The sequence below is a fragment of the Embiotoca jacksoni genome, unplaced genomic scaffold, assembly GCF_022577435.1.
Source record: "Embiotoca jacksoni isolate LCO1_2020_lvr unplaced genomic scaffold, fEmbJac1.0.p SCAF_17, whole genome shotgun sequence".
NCBI classification, from domain to species: domain Eukaryota; kingdom Metazoa; phylum Chordata; class Actinopteri; family Embiotocidae; genus Embiotoca; species Embiotoca jacksoni.
The window spans coordinates 4,576,662-4,603,979 of record NW_027185307.1 but is presented as its reverse complement, the minus strand read 5'-3'; the positions used below and the strand labels follow the sequence as shown (position 1 = coordinate 4,603,979).

At 44.2% G+C, this 27,318-nt stretch overlaps 1 protein-coding gene across 4 annotated transcripts; it reads left to right on the top strand.

Annotated features, from left to right (window-relative positions):
- Positions 1–1,289: 1,289 nt before the first annotated feature.
- waca (WW domain containing adaptor with coiled-coil a) lies at positions 1,290–26,542 on the top strand. Of its 4 annotated transcripts, none has more exons than XM_069151314.1 (13): positions 1,290–1,553; positions 1,764–1,794; positions 2,614–2,806; positions 12,487–12,578; positions 13,322–13,437; positions 13,571–13,686; positions 19,010–19,255; positions 21,247–21,369; positions 21,514–21,662; positions 22,151–22,275; positions 24,270–24,468; positions 24,566–24,693; positions 24,791–26,542. In XM_069151314.1, the coding sequence occupies exons 1-13, from the start codon at positions 1,513–1,515 to the stop codon at positions 24,858–24,860; spliced, it is 1,629 nt and encodes a 542-aa protein (XP_069007415.1). In that variant the 5' UTR covers positions 1,290–1,512; the 3' UTR covers positions 24,861–26,542. The 4 variants fall into 4 exon arrangements, with proteins under 4 accessions (XP_069007415.1, XP_069007413.1, XP_069007414.1 ...); XM_069151312.1 differs by having other exon boundaries at positions 22,151–22,302; XM_069151313.1 differs by having other exon boundaries at positions 21,511–21,662.
- Positions 26,543–27,318: the final 776 nt, after the last annotated feature.

The following is a 27,318-nucleotide window of genomic DNA, read 5'->3' as shown; positions in this document are numbered from 1 at the left end:
GAAAACAAAAACAGAAAAAACTCCTCTGTGGATGAACAAGTTCCAGAAATGTGTGTGCTAACAATAGTAGCACCCAGTTCATCCCTTTTTGTCCCCACATTAAAGTGCATTGTGTGCCAAAATGCTGAACCGCAGCTTCTTTTGTCCTCAGCCTGGGATGTGATGTGGGATGTATTGTCAGGGAACAATGGAGCCCAGCAGCCCTCTTCTGACAGCAACTCACTCTGAAACATCAATGGATACTGGTCAGCGCAATAAAATGTTAAGAAACTGCTTCAGATGGACACAGTACACCTTGAATACTTATTTATGGTACTACTTAATTAATATTTTAGGGTCTATTATATATATGTTTGGTGATCCTTGTATACTATAGCTCCAGCACACTCTTGTGGCATTTGTGGCATTTATTGTAACTAAAAACAGTAAAAAGTACAGTTGAAATAAAAAAATTAAAAAATAAATAAAACGTTTATAAATAAATTATGTAACAAAGGAAAATGTGCTCTCAAAAATTATGAGGTGGAATACTATGTAGCTATGGATGTCACTGAAATACTTGCAGAGATATAATTGATATGCTGATCTTTAAATAAATGTTACCTGCGATGTCAAAGTACAACCACTAGATGTCAGGAGAGAACAAGTCATTGCCTGCTGCCTGCTGGAGGGCAATAACGGTCTGTAAACTTTATTAATATTTGTAGCTCTAAAAAAGGTCGAGCTGCATTATTGATTCCAATACTTGAAACGATATCATGGGTAGAAAATGAGAATGTGTCCAATTCTACATCACAAATGAGTGGGTTTACAAGTTTTTGAGGCTACATTGTATCCCGGATGTTACCATCGGAAGGGGGAGGTGGAAAATGGGGTTGCAGTCAGGTTGCCAGGTTTGTACAATATTCACGTTTGTCAGTCGTATTTAATTAAAGTCTCAATTCCATTGAATAATTTTGAGTAAAATCATGATCATTGCGCTTGAGATTGTCTCCAGAGAAATTCTGACCCTCCATTAATCCCTTTTTTTTTGTTTGTTTGTTTTTTTTGTTACACTAACTCAAAATATTATGGCAAAAATAATAGTTGTAGCCGAGTGACATTAAAATACGTTTCCATTTAAAAAAAAACACTAAGCAACAACACCTCACGTTCAAACTGTCGGGAGAACGACTGAATGGTGTGTTTCTCTGGTGGTACTCCTGACTTTAAGGAGGCGTTCCCGTGGCGGTGGATTTTCTCCGACCTGGCAACCCGGCGCGCAGCTCCACAGCTCGGTTTTGTCGGCAGACCGAGACGCGGCTGAGTGTCGGAGTGGGAGATGGACTGAGTGAGGGCGCTCTTCAGACCACTGCTGCCGATAGCATTCAACACCCGCCGAGCTAGGTTGAAATAATTGACGGTTTTAGGTCGCTGAATCAACGAGAAAAAAACAACAACAAGAAAACAAAAACAACATAGTACCATTATCAGTCTTTCACATCCCACTCCAAACACACTAACACGGCATTGATGGTAATGTATGCAAGGAAACAACCGAGACTCGGCGATGGGTAATCATCTTTTCTTTTTCTTTTTTTAACGTTACTTATTCGGATTTTCCTTTTTCTCGTAGCTTCGCTTTGACAATCCGCCATTTTTTTACTGAAAGCAAAATAAGTGTCTGGAAACTTGCACGTTCAGCTGTTGCAGCACTTTCAACCATTACTTATCGTCGACGTTTGACGCTTTCGCATTCACAACTCTTTTCTTTCTCTTTGCAGGTGCGACCGAAGAGACTCTCAGCCCTACCAGGTACTTGTTAGCCTGCTAGCCTGGTAGCAGCAAATCAGATTAAAATGGACACTCTGCTTCAGGCTTCAGGGGAGCGCAGCAGGCCCCAGTCAGTGCGGAAAATAACACGAAAAGTAGAAGATTCAGCTTAAAATAGAGGTTTAAGTCGAGGAAATGGCTCCAAACGTAAATATCGCCATGTTAAGACGACGTAGGCTGGATGTATTCGTCGAATTCAGCAGTTTTGGAAAAGGTACTGACGAGTTTGATTGCAGCTCTGAGCTATGGGTAGCCTGTTAGCTTGCCTGTTAGCCGGTCCGATCAGGGCCTGACCGCAATCTGTCATTTTCAGGATAACAGCGAGCGAAGCTCTGAGAAGAGCACAGTGCTCGGATATAACCTGCAGACAGACGTGTGAACTGTTTGATTGGAAATATTGTCACCAGTGCCGGAAATGTAGGCTCATGTTTGTTTGTAAAGACGTTGTTTACTTCGTCGTTGTCAGAAATGATAAACGTGTTAGTGCACATAAACACATAAAAAAATACTAGTGTAGCTGATGTGGTTAATTATTAATATTGCATTAGAAAGAACTGAAGAGCTAAATTAGCAGCTCTCAGGTCATAAATATTTAGCTGCAAGAATGGAGATTAGCTCTGCGAATTAATTTCTGAAATATTAAAACTTTGATGCATAAGTACTTTGACATTGTCCGTCTGTGTGTCTAACAGGGAATCACTAGTTTGGAAGACTTAATAATAATAATGATAATAATAATAATAATGATGGTGATGATTCTCAAGATGCTAGATTTTAGTGAGGTGTTTGTTGTGTCCGCAGACTCTCAAATACTCGTCCAAGAGCCACCCAGGAGGGGACCACCGGCATGAAAAGATGCGAGACTCCTCGGACGTCACCCCTCCCTGCAAAATGCTCAGGAGGTCTGACAGTCCTGAAAACAAACACATCGACAGCACAGGACACAGCAGAGCAAAGGCTGTCCACACACACCGGGCCAGAGACAGGGACGGAGGTGAGACTGCAGTTATTGGGGACGAAATAGGTTCGATTAAAAACAAACTGCCGCCTTTGATGGCTTCAGATATTGTTTTCGTGCAAGACAGGAACAGAAAGGCCATTGTTCTTTTCCCTTTTAGTGCATTGGTTTTACAACTTAATCAATTAAAACCCAAAATAGATGCACCGATCTATTTTGGTTGCAACCAACCCAGTTTTGTCTTTTTACCAAAAGACAGAATTTTTACCAGTTGTGGAAAACCTCAGCTGTCAGCAGTTGATTGAATAATATGGTTTCTAAAGCAGTAAAGATGTTTAGTGGATGTGTTTTAAATCTAATTCAGTGGAATGAATAGTGAGACTACACACTGCCCAAGTATTCAGGAGTATTGTCAGGGGGAGCAAGTGTATTTTTGCTTTGTTCAGGAATCATACCGGGACTTGTTCAGTTGCCAGCTTTACAAAGAGTGCGTCAGAAGTAAGATTTCTACAAGTGGATTATCAGCAATAGAAAGTGGAAATTCATATTTGGATGACGGTTTTAAATCTTGCACGGTTAGTTTCCTTGTGTTTTTCTTTCCTAGAAAACATTGACACAGAGAAACAAAACATTCCTCCATTTCTCAAAATTTGATTCACTGGCAGTCGAGCAGTCTGATTCATGTTTGCAGTGTAATTGTAAAGAATTATCGTGACGTGGGGTTTAATCTTAGTTGTAGACGAGCAAACTTCGTTGTGGTTTCAATTACAAGATTGTGTCTCTCGTTTTGTTTTTGTTTTTTTCAAATTAATACGGTGATGAAATGTGTGTGGGGCAAATGTTGAAGTCCAGAAATCACTGCTCTGAATTCAACTAGTCTGTCGACAGACTGTTGGGATACCAGAAATCTGGTAGCCGGTACCAAGACCCCTAAAACGTCCACGATTCTCAGTATCAAATTTGACACTAAAAACATAGACCCCTCTATTTAATATATTCCAAAATAAACTCGTAGTGTTTCAAAATGGCATTGCAACAATATGCACACACACACTAACATCAGCACCCAGCTCAGTTATGCGTTATCCCTACGTAGCGTGTGGAGCATTGCTACGGCAGGTCCTGCTCGATGATAACTCAATGATAACCGCGGCATTTCAGGACGCAAACATTGTGCCGACGTGTGGTTGATATAAAGTTAGCAGCTGAGACTCCTTCACTGTGCAGATATCCAGATGTTTGTCTTCGAGGTATTTCCTTTTCATTCCGGTATGACTTGTTATGCTGTTTGCTTTTGGTTGTCTGGCTTGTCCCCGATCATCCCACTCACAAGGCAAAATTCCTCTGCGATTCTCTCAAATCACAGCGGACCACTCGCTGCCACCCCTCCACATGTTGTTATTGCGCAATGTCTGAGGTACCTACTGAGTCTATGGGAGTTTCAGTTCTGCAGAAAAATAAGTAACATCTTGCTTTCAGAATTTTAGCATCAACTGGTAACCGAAGTTTCTCGGGACTTTCCTGCGACAGACATGCGATTGCAAAGCAACTTAACGTAAACAATGTAACAGGGTTTCCCTCTGAACACAGAGGTCAGCTCGATGTGGTGACAGTCGGGTTGGGTTAGGTCAGGAATTGAAAATGACAAACGAAGTTACTCGATCCGTAAATAGATTTGAAGTGCTGCATTTTCTGCTGAGATATCTGAGACTGACTGGCTGTTAAACAACAAAGTCAGAGCTGCTATTCATTCTGCAGTCTTTTGCTCTTACTATGTGTAGGAGGCTGATTTGAACTGTTTACCTTTTTAACAGAGCAATATTTAGAATATTTACATGACTTGTGATGATCATAGTAAACAGATTTTAATATATCAAAGACGATGGCCTGGTTCAGAATTTTAAGACGTAAACTTAAATCAATAATAAGTGAATATAAGCTGTTTTGAAACTGAGGGTTCGATCATCAATGGATGAAATGGTTGTCATGTGTAACGTGTTGCTGGTTGTGGTGAACCAACAGAGAATTGTCACCCACCTCTCGGATCTCCCAGAGCTGCTTTAAGTGCGTTTGCTTCTTTCAGCTTATTGTTTTGGTTTTCTGGCCCACAAACTTGTTTACGCTCAGTGCGCTCAGCAGTCTCATTTTCAGCTGTTTGCACCAACCAGTCTCTGACAAACCAAGAGTCCACTACCTGTCCAGCACCAGACGGCCCAAATGGTAGCTGAAGTCCCAGGAGGGGGTTTAGACGGAGGGAACATTGGACTGGCTCATTCAGCATATTTGTCAGTGATCAGACACGACTCCAAATGAATGCTAATGTTGCTGTGTGTCTACTAGATGTCTAAAAGTTTGCAACACCTTTTACTGAAACGTGTGAGATGCACATAGTAAACATTTTATGTTGCTTACCAAGTGTTCAGATTGTAACTGCACGTTGTAAACATTACAGGTGAACAAGAAAAGGTTTCTTTCTTCTCTGCTCAGAAAAGAACTGAATCTCTAGTTTTGAGGTTTTTTTTATGACTTCATGCACTTGAAAATGTAGAGTATTAGAGTTGATGGAGGGGTGGCAGTGTTTCCGGTTACTTAACTTGTGTTGGTGAGTGTCACGGTTTGTGACTGATACAGGAGACTAATTCTCTTTTTTTGGGGGGGTGGTTATTTTCTCCATGTACAGTTACACAGTTGTTCCCTAAATGCCTACATTCAACTCGTCTGTTGCTAAAGTATTTTTGAAAAGAGTCAAATATAGTGTTCTATAGTCCTGCGCCACCCGAAAACAACACGCTGACCTAACCTGGACTGGAAGCATTGAAACTGGAGGACTTCAAATTTGAAACTAAAGTTGCGGCGTTCGGTCGACCAGTGCTGCAACTCTGATCCCACACTTACTAAGTGACCGTCATGTTCTGTACCGGTCTGGCCCCGTTGTTACGGTGCACCCAAAAGATGTTGTATTTATGCGGTTTTTTTACCTAATTAAAGAGCACCCGTTTCGTTTCCTCAGCGCGAGAGTCTCCGCTGCATTTTACAGGCAACGACGGTCACGTTAATTCCGTCCCGTCTTTCATGGATGAGCTCAACCTCTGCTGCACTCTCGTGGTGCAGATCGCGCACAGGTGGAGGAGCGCGAGGGGAGATTTTTAATCGATCGCTTCGTTCTCTCGGACAGATTAAAGAATAAATAAATAATGCCGGAATGGGTCGCCGAATATACTTAGGCGGCTCTCGATATACCTGCTTGTCCCGACCTTTGTAAAGTGAACGTGTGGGAAACACTGAGGTTGGATCACAGTGGTCTGTTGGGCTGCTTATGCAGAGAGAAGAAGATCAGAATAGTTGGAAGTACAGAAACACTTGTGGTTGTAACAGAGAGGAAGTTCCTTACCCACAAACAGTCTGGCTGAGTGGAAACATCGTCTTCTAAGAGCACTGTAACCAAATAGACCAGTTTAACTTTGGCTGACAGTAGATGTCGTTCTGTGCTTTATTTACACATTTGTCATTTTAACACATAAGTGTCACTCAGCGCCGACCGAAAATGTAAAGTTTTGCTGACGAGTGAGAGATAATATTTTGTCGTATTTTGACAACCTGTTTGTCGAAGAGTGTAGAAAAATGTTTTTTTTACACTCGCATAGTGAAATGTTCGCTCTGATAGGCCTTTAGGAGGAAGAGCCGCTGATGTGATGGAAGTCCAGCGAAGAAGAGATCAGATTTTGATCAGTCGACGGCACTAATGTCGACCCTTGTGATCCGCTCGTGACGTCTGTGGTTTGAAGGCTACCGGACATCAATCTCTGAAGCATCATGTCGCATCACATCATTTAATTGCTGTCAGTTTATGCTCATAACACGCTGTAGATGGTCCATGTTTGTTGCTATTTAAATTTACAGAAGTTACCAACTGATTATACAACAAGTAGTTCCGACCCAGCGATCTGATTGGATAGATGGACCGTGCTCAAATCACCATGACGACACACCCTGCTCATCACTAGAAATATCACGCTGCCTTTTCAATGCAAATATATAATTGAAATAGAATTTCAAATAACATGGAATATAATGTTGTTTTAACTTGTTATAGGTCGATTAGTTGTGACCTGTTTGGTGAAATCAGGTCTCTGTTGGTCCTTTTTTGTCGCTCCGAGCACTTGTACCGTAACGCCACGGAGACTCACGCACTCCTCGCGGCGGCTAGATGGGCCGGTTATCTTTAACACATGACACAGTGCTAAAATCGTGATAATACATCGACATCTTTTTTCAGCGGATATCTAACTTACAACGAGATTGAGGGAGCTGAGCAGTTTAGTGTTTCTATGTGCTGTATTTATTCAGTTTGAGAAACCATCTTTAGAAAGCAATAGAACGGACGGGATCTCGTCTATGTTGCTAAGGGTCGGACTACCTCCTGGAGTAGTAAACATTACATACGTCACAATACTTCTATTGACGCGACTGATTGTTTTCCAGTTGTTAGTCAAACCCCATGTGTTGCCATGGAAACGGCTCACGCTAACAAAAAAAACGTTTGATATTTTGAGAGCGTACTGCTCCACGATATGAAAACATTTTGATTGCATATTTTATTGAGGCGGTAGCTTGTTGTATAATCATGATATTACACGAGAGGGTGATGCGTTAACGTGATTTTTGGCACGACAGTGATGCGGTCAGGATCGAGGCATCAGCTGAATATTCTGGGATGTGGAATATAATATTGCTTAATCTTATTTGCTCTCTGAAGAACGTGGAGCTCATTGCAAACATCTGTGCACTAATGGGGAAAGCTGACGTAATCATGTATTCTTCACTATTGTACGGCAGCTGCAGGGACAGTAAATGACAGTGAATGGCTGCATTGTGGCACCGACGGCTGTAAAAGGCTGATTGGTAATTTACTCGCAAGTCCTGTCTGGTTTTAAGTTGGAAAAGGTTCAAATCCACAATTTAAATCCAGCTTTCCGTCTTTGTTTTCATACACGCGTGCTTCAGTAACACTCCAATTTCCCAGGTTACTCAACCCAGTTTGACTAATTACTAACTGAGGACGTCCCCATCTTCCTTCGTGTCCCAGTAGTGTCGCATACTTGCTGTTGGATGAGAATAATTACTCGGTAAAGTAATTTAAACGTATTGCAGCCAGAGTTATTGTGGAGTCGCCTGATCGGAAACTCGTTTTCTGGAATGCCTTCGCTCGTGTCAGAAGCACTTACTACCTTCACTTGAAATTCAGTGTTAGTCGTATTATAATAACCTTCTTGCTCTTGGTGCATTGGTGACGTCGTGGCAACCACTCAGGTAGCAGGTCCATTTTTTATTAGCTGCTCCTGACAAGCGGCTTCCCCTGTTAAAATGACAAACCTCTCCGGCGGTAGATCATATCAGCTAATTAATAAAGCTTTCGTAGAGCTAATGAGACGCTTGGCTTTTGTCAAGTGGACTTTTTGTGTTATTGTTTTTTTTTTGGTTTTTTTTTGTTTTTTTTATGCAGATCATGTCACCTCATATCTTCACTCGGAGGGATAGTTCGGTTTGTTTGAAGTGGGGTTTTATGAGGTATGTACAGTATCTATATTCAGTGTGTTCCCTGCAGTAGATAAGAAGCAGCACGTCACCAGTTTGGAGAAGCAGGCGGCTGCATGAAAGCTAAGCAGTGTTCTGCTGTGGAAGCGTAATCAAATATCAATTTACGTTCACGCTGTATTCAGAATATTTTCACTTATTTACCTTGCGGTTAAACAGACTATTCTGACTGGGAACTGAAGCAGTTATCTTCCTCTGGGTTTTCTTCTGAGCCACCAGACTCCTTTAACAACAACAGTTCCAGAGGTTGCTGTTGTACTACTGCGTCGGTCCGTTAGCTTGTTTCCATTACAGACCTTTTTCACAGCAGGCGTGGTGACTTGTCATTTCATAGGGAAAGCACAGGTGTATTAATGATCGTCAGCGCCATTCGGTGTCCCAACTGTAAGCCGTTACAGTGAACCAACATGCACAAAAGCCTGCAGCCATCAATAATACACCTGTTCTTTTCTTACAATGACAAGTCAAATCATCTGCTATAAAAAGTTCTATTGTGGCGCCTCGGTGGTGTTTTAACACCTGTGTGCGTTACCTGTCATGCAGGTCCTACCGCTGAGTTTCTCTTAGATAATGGCAATCGATATTGACATTTTTTTTTTTTTAGTGCCGACAAGTGATGAGTAGTTGCGTGATTTTTGTTTACCCTCGCCAAGTTTTGACGTAACGGAGAGCGAGTATTATTTGACTAAAGGGAATCATGTCGCAGTTCAGAGTTGCCCGTTCAGACGCGTGCAGGCGGTGTTGCTGCTCTCATCCGTTTATATGGCCGCCGAAATGAAATGACGGCACGCAGCAACACGTAACACACGCTAGGGGTCGACCGGTTATCGCCGCTGATATTTAGCATTTTTACGATTATCTGTATTATTTTTTTATTTAATCGCAGATAAAATGAATTAATTAAAAAAAACGCTGCCTTGGCTCTTTTGCAGTCTCTCAGTCTGCAGTCACCACTCTGTGGTGTTGAGAAATGTCCCCCTCACCCTCTCCGCCCCGCACAGCTTTATCTGATTGGTCACACCTCATGAGTAATAGCCAATCAACGCTGGGAACTTCTCTGCCACAGAAGAAGCTCGCTTCACTTCAGTGGCAGAGAAGTCATCAGCAGGTCAGAGGACTGTGTTACAAAGGTCAGACACAAGTTGAAAACACCACAGTCCTCTACGCTTCAGTTGCAAAAACACCACAGTTGTACTTTCGTAAAAGTTTGTCGCCGTAGCGACTGGTTATCACGTGTATCAGAGCAGCCCTGCCGACGGGACCTCCTGCCCCCCCCACAACCAAACAAGATATTATGGTGTTTATTCCGTCCCTGTGCTGCCACTTCATTTTAGCTCAGTTTGCGAGAGTCGCTCATGTGTTTTTCCGTCACTGAAAGTCGCGCTGATTTCTGTGGCGCTGCTCTTCTGTTTCGCTCTCTGTTTTCCGGTGCGTCGCTCACACAGCAGAGCAGAAGGTGGACGTTACTCCAGTTTTTAACAACTACACTCGGTACGTGACAACAACAAAAAAAACAGCGCAACAAAATCCCAAAGTTAAGCTATCAATGAATAAACCCCAAACACATTTTTAAATCAAATATCAAACATTCTGCTGGTGCTTCAATAAAGGATTTTTTTAGTTTTTACAATAAATACCCCACAATGCAGTATACCTTCATAATAAGATTACACAGTGGCGGCATTTGTTCATTTAAAGTCATTTGAATTCAGTTTTGTGTTAGTAGAGTTTGTTATTCTTGACACAAAGATTTTCATTTTTACTACAACTGTATATCGGTTCATCGGTCTCCTTGATTATCAATAACGCAGACAGTGTGTTCCAGCCCTGAGTTCTGAGCCAACTCACACCAAAGCCAACGTAACATTACCTAATACACCGACTACGGACAACTGCCTCAAACAAACCGACACAAAATGACGATGTGATGTGAACAATGTGAACGTGCAACATGTGCGCTGCATCACAGTTGGTGTTAACTGAATGTAAGCTGTGCTTCTACATGCGTGCGAGTGCGGAAACATTTTCAAAATTTTAACCAAGTTGTTGCCATGATATTTATTGTGCCCTCTGAATCCATTAAGTGTGAAAATGAACAGAATTCACAATTTGGCATTTATTCAGGGGAAGGTTTTAAAGGCCTTTACACACCGGCGGTTCGACAGGTAAATTAAATGAAAATGCAAAATACTTTCCTGCGAATATTTCCAATTGAAACTATTCATACTAACTGATGCAAATATTTGGAAGTTGTTCAGAAAACAGGAAATAGATTTGAATAGATTCCTGTCGGCTCCTTCCACCAAAGACTGGATTCAACATCCTTCAGTTGTGATGGTCTTGTTATTGCACCTCATTTGTCAAAAGACATTTTCGAACATCAGCCGAACTTGCTGTGACTCTGTTTCCTGCTTATTACCAACTCTGCTACGTCCAAAAGTGAACGACAGAAACTGCTCGCTCTCCTGACAGCGTGGTTGTTCGACGATGCTGCTTCATACATTGTCCTTCACATCACCTTCACATCACCTTCTGGACTATAAAAAAGGATAAAAGGCATAATGTACTGTAAACTTAGAATCAAGGTTTTATACTGTAGCTAGTCCTAAAACTATGTAAATGATATACATGATACTAAAAGATAGCTAAAAGAAGGTGATGTGTTGTTTTTGTCATCTTTATGTCCTTTGTCATAGAGCACTAGCGGCCGGAGACGCCAACAATCAACATTAGGTGTTCGGTGGATTGTTGAACTTGTCACGTTTCTTCTTTGGATTTCGTCCTGAAGGTATTGGACTTGGTGTAATCCCAGGCTGAGACCATGATGTTAAGAATCGGGCTCTGTTGGTACCAAACCACCTGTTGCAGGATTCACTGGTTCTTGGTTCTGACGCCTCGTCACTGTATCGTTGGACTTGTTGTCCTGCTGCAGAATGAATTTGGGAGCGATTAGTCGCCTCCCTGATGATGTTGTGTCATGGACAGGAATCTGAACATCTCCAGTACTGAAGCAATTTTACACTTTACTGTATGTTTTACAGTCAGCTTCCACATACAGGAACTGGTTGGTTCCAGATGTGATTCTCATTCGTCATAACAGACTTATGTCACTAAAATTGTCCTTGAAAATATTTGTTTTCCCCGAGCGGCAACTCGGTGAGATACTAGTCAGCTTTTATCTTTTGTTTTTTATGACTCAGCTGTGAACAAAAATAATCAATATGTTCTATTAAATATGATATTTTACAAACTGTAAAGGTGATTTGGTACAAGTGGAAAAGCCACAGATTGGTACCAATCCTGTGTGTGGACAGATTGCCGTGGACTGTAGCGTGTGGACAGATTGCCGTGGACTGTAGCGTGTGGACAGATTGCCGTGGACTGCAGCGTGTGGACAGATATCCTGAGTGTGTCCTTCGTTTCCTTTTGCTGTGTAAAAGAGAACCGTATCACCAGAGGCCTTTCATTCATACTTTCCCTGCTCTGGTCTGCTTCATTGACATACAATGGTAACCCCGAAGCAGGTTTAAAAAAATGTCCAAAATATCCCCAAAGTCTTCCGCTTGTAACATCTAATAACAGCGGGGCAGATCTGAGGAGATTAGAAGCAGGTTCAATCTTGTCATCTGATAGTTCCACTTGTTCTACCCGCCGTGGTGTCGACTGTGGTCGGATATCTCCTCAAGAAGGAAGCCGAGCACTGAGATGGACATATTTTAACTGTGGATGCTTTGTTTGGCAAGCAGGTGGAGGACCAAACCAAATCAACGTTGTTCTACAGTTAAGGCAGATGTTTTCAGTAAAAATGGAATAAGGATGCTCTTAACAAATGTTCTACTGTAACACATCCGCTTTTAAATCAGAGCACGAGATCTGTATTGCGCTGTATGTAATCATCATCATCATCGTAGGGTTGGAGCGTTGTCTTTGTTGTCTTTGCCGTCCCCACTGAGGGGATATTTGTTATTATTATTATTGAGAATATGTCTAAAAAAGATTTAGGCAGATATGACAGCTCTTATTATCACCCAGGCTTTTCACAGTTGAGACGGTGAGCTCGTTGTTTTCTTGCTGTTGGCTGTTACTGATGGATCTTTCTGTCTGGTTGTGTTTTGTTGCAGGGACCAGTTATTCTCCACAAGAAAACTCTCACAACCACAGTTCCCTTCATAGCTCCAACTCACATTCTAACCCCAGCAGGACATCAGACACAGTAAGTAATGCTTCAGCACAGGAGCCGATGATGGAGTCAAATTGTTTTTCTAGTACAATAGTCTAAATTGCTTCTCGGCTTTCGTTGCGTCTTCTTGACGTAAAGAAGAAAAACATTCAAATACTCACATTAAATGTACAGGAAGTTCTCGTCGTACGTTTTTACTCTACAATTCATAATTGACTCGCCCTCTCACCCTTCTACGCTCGATTAACATTTCCATTCTATTTAAGTAAAGAAGGACAAACGGTTTTTACGCTGTTTGCTCTTCTTTTAGACATAAACTTTATTTTTCCAAGCATTTGTCTCTCGATGTTGGACCTAAGGAACATCCTAAAAATGGAACATTAAAACATGATCGAAGCGCACGGTTTCCTAGTAAAAGTCGAACTCGGTGTGGGAAGCAGAGCACAAAACAGCAGTCACAATACAGCGATCCTTTAAGCAGCTATCTGTTTGTTTGGTAACCTCAACCGTCTGAAGCCGTCTCTGAAATAAGCCTTCCCTCCCACTTGAAAATCTCGTCTGAAAATAGCCCAACTATAGCTTTCTGCTTTCATCCCAATATCTTTTGTACATTTCAGATTACATTACAAGCTGTTGCATCACACCCTCTCGACACACACACACACACACACACACACACACACACACACACACACACACACACACACACACACATTTTCTTTCTTTCTTTCTGTGTGGTTGTCCTCATGTTCCTAAATATTTGCTCCTTTTCTCAGCCTTACGAACCTGGTGACGACTGGTCAGAACACATCAGTTCCTCTGGAAAGAAATACTACTACAACTGCAGGACAGAGGTGTCCCAGTGGGAGAAGCCCAAAGAATGGCTGGAGCGGTAGCTACAATCCCTTTTGCCAAAAATACTTGATTTTACACGCTTACTTTTAGTCATTGAAGTGTCACATAAAGGATGCGTGCATGGCTAACATTGGCGCTGTCTCTTTTTCTTTTTTTTTTTACTTTTACAGAGAACAGAGACAAAAAGAGGCAACAAAGACGGCCGTTGTCAACAGTTTCCCGAAGGACAGGGACTACAGAAGGGAGGCTATGCAGGCATCGGCAGCGCCCGGCTTCACTGGTCTCAGTAGGTGTTACACACACCAGTACAACACATTAGTCTCATTAGTCTGCCATTGCTGATCTCACTGAATCACACATGCTTTGTTTACATAGTTGCAGATTATGTCTTATGGCGGGCCCAAAATATCATCACCATCTGTCTACCAATCCATATTAGGTTAGGTAGTTACTTTATTAATCCCCGAGGGGAAAGTTTTTCGCGACAGCAGCATACAGAAGCAATAAGATAATAATAGAATAATAGAAAAGCAATAAAATAGCAGTAAATTAGAATTATTATAATATCGATGAGCATTGTTGTGCTAACCTTTGTCTGTTGAATGCTCAGGAACTGTTATACCCAGAACTCTCTCGACTGCAAATGGCTGAAGCGCACACGCAGCTGTGGCTTTAAGCAGCGGTCTGTGGCCACGCACACACACACGCACGCGCACACACACGCGCACACACACGCGCGCACACACACACACACACACACACACACACAGATTAACTCACACAACAAAAGCCTCACTTTGGACGAAGCTAATCAGAAGCATGCCGAGATGAAATCAGGGCTGCTGTTGGCTCTGGACATCCAACATCAAACTTGCTTTGTCTGTTAACTATTGATTGTTCGTCTGTGGATGGAGCACATGCTTTGTGCTTTGGTCTGAAATGACTGTACATCTGTTGTGGGAGACAAATAGTCTGGCTTTACCAAGCAGAGTTAGCATTGCACCCCATCTTGGTTTATGTTTGGAAGCGGTTCCACATGGAGCTTTTTGAGGGGTCTGGTTGTCTTTGTGTGTTTCTCCTGTTTGTACTGAAGCAGTCATATCTCAGAGATACACATGTTGTACTGGAGCCTGCAGGGACGACGACGACTTCTTCTTCTCCTCCTCCTTCTTCTTCTTCTTCTTCTCCTTCTTCTTCTTCTTCTTCTCCTTCTTCTTTTTCTTCTTCTTCTCCTTCTCCTTCTTCTTCTTCTTCTTCTTCTTTTTCTTTGCCTCCTTCTCCTTCTTCACCTTCTTCTTCTCCTTCTTCTTCGCCTTCTTCTCCTTCTTCTTCTCCTTCTTCTTCTTCGCCTTCTTCTCCTTCTTCCTCTTCTTCTGTTTAAAGTGGTTGGTGAATGTCTTTCAGGTGCCGAACTGCCACTTTTTGTCAGCTGTAGTGCAATATTACCAGACGGCGGTAAAAACAACAGAAATAAAATAAGACTTTGGTTGCAGAAACCACGTGAAAATCTTGACCCATCCCTAATAACTCGTGTATATTTCAATGTCTTTTGTTAGTCATTCCTTTTGAAGAAGAAGAAAAACCGCCGACGCATTCATTAGTATTTGTATGCCTCCATGCCAACAACAGTTTTGGCCGGAGGCTTTTCGTAGTCTGTCTGTCTGTCTGTCTGTCTGTCATGAACACAGAGTCTCGGTTACCTTTGAATTGCTTATCGTTTGGGACTCGAGGATGAACTGCTTCGGTTTTGGTGGTCAAGAATTCATACGCTAATTATGAAGTGATGACATTTTATGTCCGAAAGGTTAAAGGTCAACTGCACTGTGACATCATCATGTTTGGAAAAACACAGTTCTGGCCATTATCCAACACTATAAGCTGCATATTCCACCGAACACGGAGGCGTCATGTTGCGCGTGCTTCATATTTTTCACCTTTTTGTGCTTCTCGCGTTGGTAAACGTCGTTAAACGGCTTCTCTCGTGTCCGTTTGGTGTTTGTCTGCCGGCTGCAGCAAAAAGTAGGAAACGACAACATCTAAGTTCATACAGCTTGCTGTGTTTTAGACATCAAGAAACATGAATCCTCCTATTGCGTAACTATTTCACCTACCGTGCCTGCAGCTGGAGGAGAACGCGTCTCTTGTCCTAACGGGTAGACGGTGGTGTTTGGAGGTGTTTTACGATCGGAGGTTTGCACAGGACGGTTATATTTTGAAAGTTGACCGGATCCTCTTTGTTTTTCTCCGGCTGATCTGCTCTGTTCAGCTCGAGTGGTTTTCGGTTAAAAATAGCTGCCGCATATCTTCTGGGATGCACTTTTGTAGTCTTGCTATCCATTAGAAGATATTTTTGTTGTTTTAGAGGTCAGTGTGTCGGATGTTGGAGGATCTATTGGCAGAAGTGGAATATAATACTGATCTTTTCAGATTTAGGTGAATTCTTAGATTCACCTAAATCTAAGAATTGTAGTGTTTTTGTTACCTTTCATTGCATCTCTTCTTGTATGTTTCTTTCTGGAGGTCGACCAAGAACAGGTTGTATTTAAGGTTCTTTTCTGATTGGCTGACTTTTCTAAATGATGCACATCCAGCCCAACCACAGCTCTGCTTCAGTTTTTGAGCTTGCTCTCTCCACAATGTAATAAGTTGGTGTTTCATTCTGCTTTAAAGGTTGGATAGTGAGTTGTGCTCAGGGCCCCCCCAACTGTGTGTTCTACCAGGTTTATTTACCAAACATGTAAACACGCATGATTGAATTTGGAGCTATTTCTACGACACCCCAGTGTGACGGGACCACTTCCCCTCTCGAGGTACATTTATGAGGTCCAGAGACGCTCCACAGAGCTTTAGAGAAAGCAGCTCTTTGAACATCGTGTGCGTCGTGTGCTGTTCACTGTCGCTGACAAACGGCTGTTTGTGTAGGATTTGGCATATTCATAGCTGCAATGTCAAAAAGAAGTAAGAGAGTACAACCCCACATGATGCGGTTGTACTCTCCTACAGCAGTAGCTCTTGGAACTGCTCTCATAGCCACCGCTGGTGTTCCTCCCTCCCATTTTGAAAGTTGAGGTGGCTGATGTAGACGTTATGATGATAACCGTGTTCACTGGATCCCCAGTATTCTGTGTTTCTCAGCTACACAGCAGCATCTAAGGACAGTCCTCTCCCCCTGTGACCGTTTTGGTCCTTCCTATATTTATGTTGAAGCAGCACGTTTCGTGTCGCACTGTGCCGGCTTGCTTTTGACGTATCGTCTCAGCCCAGTTTTAGGTTTTGGCTACTATACGCTCATTCACGGCCGGGGTCTGAACAGGGTGGTCGAGTGTTGCAGTCTCACAGACGGCAGACCTTGTGCTTTGTGGGGAAATGCACACACACACACACACACACACACACACACACTCTCTCTCTCTCGCTCACCAGCACCTGATTTTGGCGAGGCCAAAAATATTCTCCGCACCTTCTGCCACTGGAACTCATTTATCTAAATGATGGACGACTGAAACGGTGTCCGGCTTCATCCTCCACAGCTGGTTGAAAAGCTCCGAGATGCCTTCACTGCTTCTCGGAATGAATTGCAGCTCATTCGTTTGGATCTACACCAAACTCATAAACTCTGCAAATTGCAATTAATTATACACGTGTACTTTTACATTCACTGTTTATTCTGCTCACCAAGCTCTGCAGCGGTTTGCACACCTCCATCCACCCTGATAGCAGCTGCTCCCACTCGCTCGCCCTCTCCCTCACTTTGCTGGTTTACCGTCACTCAGTTAGCCTTCAGTGCTTAAAACCGTCAAGACGCGTCAAGTCCTTCCTCTTCAACAAAACTGCAAACAAACAATTATTTTTCGAAACTTTTAGTGACCGCTTACACACACATGAGCAAAATGCTTTGAAATGTGAGGTTCTCACAGGGGTTTGTTTTTAATTCGACTCCTGTTAAGCATCCGCCTGCTCAGTAGCATTGGATTTCTAACTAAATGGCTCTGGTGGATGTTTGTTATTGTTTTGTCGCATTTAAGAATTTGCTTTTGTTTTTTTATTTCTACCAATAAGAATAACTGTAGCCGGCCTGTTTTCTCCCGTGTTTACTGTCATTCAACGCAAGCTGCTTTCTGACTGATGACTCAAAAAGTATGCATGTTGGTGGAAATAGTACTTTGAGTGGACTGTTCGTTGTACAGTATGATTCAACGAATATAACTCCTGTTCTGATGTGGGTGGGTGGGTGGGTGGGAAGGGAGGGAGGGAGGTGGGTGGGTGGGTGTATAGAAGTTGAATGGGAGTTTATGGAGCCGGAGGCTTTTTGGAGCCGACCTCTAATGGCACTCGGTGGTACAGCTTAAGGCACTTCCACATCTGCTTCATCTTTCAGAGCCGGAAGCTACGTCCACTTTTACATACAGTCTATGAATGTAACATGAAGTCAGGTGCCCACTTTTTATGGGTTTGGCAAATGTCAAACTGTAGTATGTAACTAAAATAGTTCTGATGGACATGTGCCGGACAGCTTGCCTGTAACAGTGTCTGCAATCACCGCTGCACACAGAAACTCTAACCTGTTTATAATGTCTGTAGCTACACACACTGACAGTAATCATAAAGGTTGAGGTTTGTGCCCTCCAATCAGAATGTGTAAAATGAAATGGAGACTTCACAGAGATCATTTACTTATTTTACTATTTACTTTAGATTGTTTTGCTCTCTATGGACCAAGTCACTTTTTTTTTTATTTACATGCATTATACACAAGCTTCCAGTGCCTGCTTCACAATAACTGTTAAATAAAGTTATAAATTCTATACAGCTTTTAACAAAACACTCCAATTACTTTGTACAGTTGTTCTGTCTGCTTCTTTAATACTTTCACTTAAGATAGATTTGCAGACATTAAACCGATTTTAATTTCTTTTATGCCAAATGCAACTGAAACAAAATAAACGCGCAAACGATCGTGGCGTTAAAATCCTCCTCAAGGCATTTTATCATTCACACGACTGTTGCTTATTGTTACCGTCGGCTGAAGTTGCATCGTGCGAACAGATTTTCCTTTTCATTTTGGTGGCTGGTGTTGCTCGGGTATTTTGGGCCCTTTGTGGGGATTCGGATAGAAGACGGTCCTGTGTTACAGCAGCGCAGGTGTCTGAGTTGTTGGGGGTGTGGTGTTCATGATACCAGCGGGACGGTGAAATACGATCTATAAAATCCAGTTGGAGTAGCAGATTAATGTAGTTAAGCCTCATCAGTGCCAAAACACTGCAGTTTAAAGCACTCACAGACAGGATGGGCAGATAAACAGCACAGCGTTCACGTTACAAAGTGCTTTACCACCAGTGCACTTGCAAATATGTGATTAATGTTACATTGCAGCTAAAGTTGATGTTGATGCACCTTTTTTTTTTAATTTTTTTTATTTTCCGTACCACGTTGTCTTGGAAATCTGCTGAGTCACCGGACCGGCCTCCATTCAGATGGATGTGAAGGCTGCGTTTGTTATTTAAAGTCGAGAGTTTCACGTGTGACCATAAACCTCCAGAGAGAACGGATTTGTGAGACTGCGTCTGTTTGATGAAACGACATCCTCTTGTCCTTTGCCGTCTCCACAGAGTCGGTCCAGGCGGAGAAGCCTGCGGCCGCCCAGTCCCAGTCATCGTCCTCCGGCTCGGGGAGCTTGAACCCGTCATCGGGGCCCCCGGGGTCGTCGGCCTCCACGGTGCCCGTGTCCCCGGTCCTTCAGTCCCCGGCTCCTCCGCTACTCCAGGACCCCACCCTGCTTCGCCAGCTTCTCCCGGCACTTCAGACTGCCCTGCAGCTCAACAATGCCAGTGTGGACATGGCGAAAATCAACGAAGGTAAGAAGGAAAGGCGGACACGATGCATTCGAGCCGCGTCAACATTCAGCTCGCGACTTTAACTGTGTTTGATGAGAACCAGTTACAGGAAGCCACTTTAATATGCTCTGCTGTATCGCTGTCAGCTTCTGGTCTGACAGCTTGGAGTCAGAGACTCTGACATGTCACTGTGTTCTGTTGCTCTGATTACAATATTGATTCCTCTTTAACTTAATATTGTCATAGTTCCATCCTGTTTGTTTTGCTGGTGTCTGGACAAAGAACGTGTTCATTTTGTCAACAGAAACAGTGGCTGAACATATTTGGATGACCTATTCAAGTTAGAGTAACATTTCCAAATGACCTGGATGTACTGTTGACGTTGTTTTCAGTCGGATATCTTTCGTGTTGCTGTCGTCAGACAGGACGAGTCGGTATCAGGAATATGATGGTGCTCCATTTATTTCTGTAGATTCTCTCTGTAGAAACATCAGTCTTCTGAGAGATGTTGCTGCTCTTCTGTGAAAAGGACGCGTATTAGCTGATGCTAATGCTGATGCTGGGTGTGCAGGATGGACATGGAGAGCAGTTCTGAGGAGACTCTGTTGTATCCGTCTCTCCACATTCCTCTTCGTTCTCACTTGCGCACTAAAAACACCCCAAAAAAATTGTTGTCACGTGTACATGACTTGTACATGTGTTACAAAGTTTGTAACAATTGAAAAGATTTGACTGTCTATAAATTCACACATCCGAGGGACAACGAAAAGGTTCGGAGAAGCGCTCACTGTCATGAACTAAGTATTACAAGTTATCTTGCTTGATCAACATCAGCACCAGTCACGTGTGTTTTTGTGTTTATTGGTACGCGTTTCAGCATCGACCTGAAACTCGAGCAGGAAACGCATCGAATTTTGTGTCCGATTTTTAGGCAACAGAAAGAAGTTTGAGAGATAAATCTGTTGAGCGGTCGGATGGGGAGCGACGATGGTCTGGGGGGGGTGTTGGATTGTGACGTTCTGCTCTTTTATGAACTGTGAACCTCACTGGATAAAAGCTTCACTGCTGTTCGCTCCGTGAAGCATCTGGAGCTCCTCTGCTGTCCGCTGACCGAGTTTGTCACTTGTTGTTTTGTGCCCTCTCTGCTCACGTCCGTGGTGAAATCGCAAATGCTTTACATACCGGTGCTCTCAGAAACGTGAATAACTTGGATGCTGATGTTGATCGAGGAGCGAAACAACTTCTAAAAGTTGCTGCCTCCCGCTGCTCGGTGCTCAGTTTCTGTACCGCTCTCCATTTTTGCACGGCAGGAACTCTGTGAACTTCCTTTTTTATTAATTGCACCTCGTATATCTCAGATCACAAGTTAATTTCATGTTTCAGAGATGGTAGCGACGACAACAGCGGGCATGTTGAGATGCAGGGTTTTGTCAGACCGCACAGGACAGGGTTGCTCTTAATTAAGTTAATGACCTTTTTTGCTGTAATCATCATCATCATCGTCATCATCATCATCACCACCACACACCAGAAACATCTTGTAAAAACGCAGTAGGGGAGCTCATTTGAAATTCTGCTTTCTTTTAACCATTTAGTTCCTTAAAAATGTTTAACAACCAGCTGTTGTCTTTTAAATTGTTAATAAATGATCACCAATATTTGCACGCACATAATCATTAGCAAAGATGACTTCATAACGGCACTCAGAAGCCGGTTGATTTAGAAGCGTTGTGTGTTTGAGCTCTTCACGGACGACTTCTTTTAATCCACCCAGTCAGTGGTGTTTAAACTGATGCATAATAATCAGCATTGAGAAACGTTTTTAAATCCTTCCTTCAGGCAGCGTATTTTCAGCTCGCGCCACCGCCTCATGTTGGCGTGAAGTCGCGTCCTTCCCGAGAACATCTACGGAGGACACGGCACCGAGTCGGACGCTCAGATTGACCGTGTTGCCGTGCGGCAGCCGGACTCTCGTCATCAGCTCTAACCGGGCGTCTCGTTTGCTTCTCCAGTTCTCACAGCTGCTGTCACGCAAGCTTCATTACAGTCGATGCTCCATAAGATCCTCACCGCCGGACCATCAGCTTTCAATATCACTACGATCCTCTCTCAAGCTGCTCAGCTCTCCAACCAAGGTAACCGACGCCACGCTTGAAGTATTTCTATCCCGCCACTCTGTTATATAATCACTTTTCAGTCTCGTGACTACACGGAGCTCCCTGTGAGTACGTACTGATTTTTTTGTTTGTTTTTCCTCTCGTCTTGCATGTCTCCAGCAGCTCAGCAATCAAACCAATCACCAATGTCGTTAACGTCGGACGCCTCATCGCCGCGGTCTTACGTCTCTCCGAGGATCAGCACGCCGCAGACCAACGCCGGTCATCATAAGCCCCTCCTCAGCACGCAGCCCGTCATCTCACAGCCAAAAGTAAGACACAAAAATGCAGCGTGTTCGGCGAGCGTGTAGAAGATCCAGCCGGGCAAATGTTAGAGGACGTTTCCCCTGGGAAAGGAACTTCCTCCAAGGACAAATAACACCGATACCCGGCTTGTAAAGACATGAAACACTTTCACTGGAAATGTTTCTTCAGGCCCGAGAAGCCCGTTTATTTCATTAATTGGACATTATTCAGTTAGAATATTTTACATCCCGTCCGAAGTTCAAGAAGCAGAACGTAATCACACCTTCAGTCCGTGATTCATATTTCCAGAATGAGATCACGGCTTCATACTGAAACACTATGTGTACGGCAGCGGTCCCGTGTCCGTCAAAACGGTGTATTGTATCATGATGTTTTGTTATGGAACTCGCTGACCTCTCCAGATACGTTGCGGCTGAATGAAGTGTCCGGACACGACCTGCAAGTTTGTGTGTCCGTGTGTTTACGTCGCGTGTGGAATCTCGTTGTGTTTCAGGTGAGCGCGCCAGCAGCGAAGCAGGCGTCTCACCCGCAGCCGTCATCCCAGCAGACCCTCTCCAGCGACAAGCAGCACAGTTACGACGCCACCGCGGCCTCACCGCGGACCCTCCAGCGCCAAGGGTCAGTACGAGCACGCATCTCGCCAAAGTTAGTATGAGCTGGGGGGGAGGGGGGGCACTGAGCGTCTCGGTGTGGGTGTGAATGTCTGCGAGTCTCGACTCGGCTTTTCCTCACATCACGGCATATGTTTATTGTTAGTTTGTAAAACTTAATTTGTTGCTTCCCGAGTGCTGAATCATTCCTGGATTAGTACACAAGAGATGTTTAATTGTATTCAACCTTTTAAGACGTGTTGTAAACGCCATTCACATCTACAGGCACTGATTTCATCTCCACCTGTTGCCCACACACACACACACACACACACACACACACACACACACACACACACACACACACACACACACACACACACACACACACACACACACACACACACACACACACACACACACAGTGTTGGAAATAACTGAATCTGCCCAAATGTGCAACGGTACATTCACCTTCGGCATGAATGATGAAGACGGTCTTCGTTGTGTTGTGTTGCTGCACCATCTGCTGGTCACTGATGGAACAATAAGTGGCTCCTTCATTCAGTTTTCGTTCACTGAAGTCATTCATTTGATTTGTGCAACAGATCGTGAGAGGAAGTCGGTGTGTGTTTTCAGCTTTATCAGCTGTTTATTACAGCAGCCGAAAATGTATGAAGTCATTACACATGATTTTTGTCTCGGGGGACCTCGTGTCGACTCGGACACATACAGCTGTGCACACAAATGTCAGTATCACTCTGTCGGGGCAGCTGACTCAGTTTGAAAGTGAGGACGGAGGACGAGTTCTCTCGGATACTGACATGAAGGCCGGATGGTTTTATTGTAATTTTTTTCCCCAAACAAAGAACAGAACGGTTAAACATGCTTCTGAGGCAGCGGCCGTTTGGCTGTCGGTGGTTTGAAAGGCTGGCGTCACAATAAATCAGTCTAAATCTAAAACGGAGAAGACAAATGTTTGTCCCGTTAGTTTCGCCAGCTGTTCCACTGTTGCATAACAGCTGTTCATGTCGTGGTGACCGTTTCTTGTAGCGTTGCTACAGTTACCACCTCGACATGTTTAATGTGTCCAGTTGGGCGACGTCGTTAGGGAGAATCAGAAGATGAAGAAAAAACACTGTCGGTATTCCAACGTCCTTCATTCGTTTCATGTTCAGTGTAGCATCAATATTCTCTGAAGCCTCTCGGTATTCTGGTTTGGACCGTTTCAGCACCTTCAGTTTCAGACCGGTCCTCAGTACTCCGCCTTAGTGGCCTGTGAAGATGGTCCAAGTTATCACTTTGGTGGCGTTACACTGTTACTGCACACACCTGCACTTTTATTCTCAATAACTTTTCAATAAAACTTGAGACATTAAAGGGTGAGTCTTCAGTTTTCATGGGAAGAGTGTATCGCAGGTTGTTTAGTGTATCTACAGTTTACAGATGTCCCTCAAATGCCACGTATGCAAGTTGTTTTGTTGACGCTACATTTCGTCTGTTCTCTAAACGCCTCTCATGGCCGCTGTCGCCCAAAGCTTCAATTTAAAGATGTTCCCTGAACGCCTCACGTGCTGTTGGGAGACACTATAAAGACGACTGCACGCGAAGACGTCCTGAGTTACTGCAGCACACGCAACGAAGACCGATGTGTGGCTTAAAATGAGTTTTAAAAACGTCCCATAAGACGCTCTTATTAAAGATTTATTGACGAGTCGAACGGAGTGATTTTTGTCTCCCTGACCGGCGATAGAGGCTTCGTATGGGAAACTCTGCGGCTCACTGAGATCTACTCCGGCCTGAATGCAGCTTCGCTGTCGAAATTGAGTACGGTCGACGAGGCTTCTTTTTTCCCCCCCGATGGTATCGAAGACATTCGGTTGTTGCTGTGAAAGCATCGGTACTAATGTCAACAGAGACTCATTATGTCGCAGCTTCTTCACATTACTCAGCGTTTCTAGTCTTCCTAAAACCGAGCGTCTCCCTCCCTCCCCCCCCCCCCCCCCCCCCCCCTCCCGCCCGCAGCAGTCGGAGGAGTCCCTCCCCAGGTCCCAACCACGTCGCCTCCAGCAGCAGCAGCAACGCCCCCAACTCCACCTCGGCGGCCCCCGCCGCCTCAGGAGCCCGGCTCACCTGCTCCTTCACCCCCACCCTCGCCGCCCACTTCAACGAGAACCTTATCAAGCATGTGCAGGGATGGCCGGCTGAACACGCAGAGAAACAGGTCGGCACCGAGTCACCGAGTCACCGCACCTTTCATCCTAAACTTCTGCTCAGTCGTATTCAAGAATGAATGTCGTTTGTGACCAATAATCCCGCAGGCGTCGAGACTACGTGAAGAGGCCCACACCATGGGAAGCATCTGCATGTCCGAGAACTGCACCGAGCTCAAGAACCTGCGCTCTTTGGTCCGAGTCTGTGAAATACAAGCGACATTGCGTGAGCAGAGGTGAGAATGCACGTTCCGTCCGGCGCCGCTGTAAAAAAAAAAAAAAAAGACAAACCTTCCTCGCAACTAATTCACACTCTCGCTTTCTTCCCCACAGGATACTGTTTCTGAGACAGCAAATCAAAGAACTTGAAAAGTTGAAGAACCAGAATTCCTTCATGGTCTGAGAACTTGTGTTCGGGAGTCGGACGCGGGCGTCGGGGGGGGAGAGAGAGAGCGGGGGGGGGGGGGGGGGGGGGGGGCTGGCGGATGAGACCCATTGCACATAGTTGGAGGCTGGAGGGAGAGCAGTTGTTCAGTTCCTCTTGAGCCCAGTCTTAACGCACACACATACACACACATACACACACACACACACACACACACACACACACACGCGCCTGCGCGCACAAGAGCTGCAGTCGGGTTGGCTTTGGACCGCTGGGCTGGGAGAACCAAGAGGGAGACACGAAGAGCTGTTGTGGGAGGAGGAGGAGGAAGGGGGGTTTACAACACTCAGTTTTGTAAGAACCCACGGCGGGAAAAAAATGTAGATTTCTTGTAGATGTTATTATCCATGTTGTAAATATGTTTTGTAGATTGAAGCCATGGAAAGCCATGCCTATCAAAGCTTTTGACATCCAAACTAATCAACGCCTAGGCGGCTACATTCATTAGCAAGCCTTTCCTTCATGTTAACTCGTCTGCAGACTTAAAGCTTCATTTTGTCAGTTCATAGATCATTGAACCATTGAGCGTGTGTGTGTGTGTGTGTGTGTGTGTGCGCGTGTGTGTGTGTGTGTGTGTGTGTGTGTGTGCGCGCGCGTGTGTGCGTGTTTGTGTGCGCGTGCGCGACCTGCATGTAAACGGAGGAGGATGTTTGAAGCCATTTATTTACACAGAAACGGTTTAAAAGCAGAACACACAAGTGTGAAAGTTTTTTTTTTTTTTCCTCCAAATCTGGGTAACGTGATTATTCTGTTTTGTCCACCTTCTCTGTGTGAACTGTAACATGTACTCAGGCGCAGCAAACATCCCCTCTCTGCAGATCCATCCTCCCTGCGCACAATGGTTCACTGATCTGTTTGCAGCTTCTGGTGGCCCTGCATTTCCCAGTCTGAATAAAACAACAACCAGTGCCTGGTGGTGTGGTGGAGTGAGTGATTTAAAAAACAAAACAAAACAAACAAACAAAAAAAAACGCACAAAAAAAATAAATTAAAAAAAACAACCTAATAAAAATAATGAGATGTGATGGCGTGCTGCTTTGGACCATTCCCACTCCCCTCCCCTGACCTCGGCCCTGCCCTGACACGCCCCCTCCTCTGACATCACACCCTCCTATTTCTTTGTTGGTCTCCCCCCCCCCCCCCCCCCCCCCTGAGGTGGTACCGCTGGTTCATTCCTTTTGTACAGTCGCTAACGTCACAGTGGGAGTTTTCAGACGAGGACGCAGAGTAAAAAGGTTTTTATTTATAAGAGTTGCAGTAAATCCTAATGATATCCACTCATCCTCGTCAGCTCTAGGAGGGCTGTAAACGGCCACAGTGGGTCGGAGGTGGGCGCACGCGGAGCACTTTCCCGAGTCAGCGCAGGGCCGCAAGAGGTCAAAGGTCAAATGTGAAATGTATGTATTGTAATAAACGTGTTAAACTAAAGCGAGCACTGGTTATTTTATTGGGGTGTTAGGTTCGGTTCGTACTAGTGCCTTGTTGAAAGTCTTAAGCCTCTTTTCCCCATCCCCCCCTCCCCCACTCGTTTTCTGTCATCCCCTTCGACCAACAACAGAAGATCTTCAACAAGCATGTCACGCACACGGTTGTTTGTCCAGCACGCTCCATCCCTCTCATTCGTTTGCCCCCCCCCCCCCCCCCCCCCCCCCCACCATACTGTCGAAGAGCAGGGTCCTCAGCTGCAAAGGCCTGTTAACCCCCCCCCTCCCACCCCCCACCATATTATCTATTGAGAACTGAACTGCACCACACATTCAGTAAAGGTGACCACATCATTGCTTTGTATATTGTTTCCTGAAGTATATTGACAAATGAAATAAAATATGCCTCTCCAGGGCCATGTTGTTCTTGGGTTTTTGATGGTCCCTCGAGCTTCAGCTTCTTGTCTTGTTTGATTTCAGACGTGTTCGGGTGGTTTTATTGCAGGAAAAGTGTGACCGGTTATATTTCATACTGTAGTTGTGTCAATGGAAGGACTTCGTGACTGTCCATACATTTATGATCAGATCTGTTCAGCTGGAAAACTGTGATCACTTTACTCTACGTGGACCGAGAGTTTCATTTTGAACTCTACTGCCCCCTGTTGGTGTGTGTAGTTCCTGCGCAGCAGCCCGTGGAGCTCTTAACACTGCGCTCAGGCTGGAAGTAACGCGTTACAGTTACTCCCGTTACTGCGACTTAAATGAGATGTTTTGTGTTTGCTCTCTAAAGTATTTTAATGGTTTGTAAATGTACTATTATTAGTGTAATTTACATCGGATATTGTCCGTCGTTACATTTGAAATTGCAAAATTTACACGCTGAAAAGTCACGTGCTACGTCACGATATTGCGCACTACAATGGGTTTAATGCACCGCCCGGTTAATGGACACAAATCAAACGCACCCACGATGCTGCGAGTGCATACTAAAT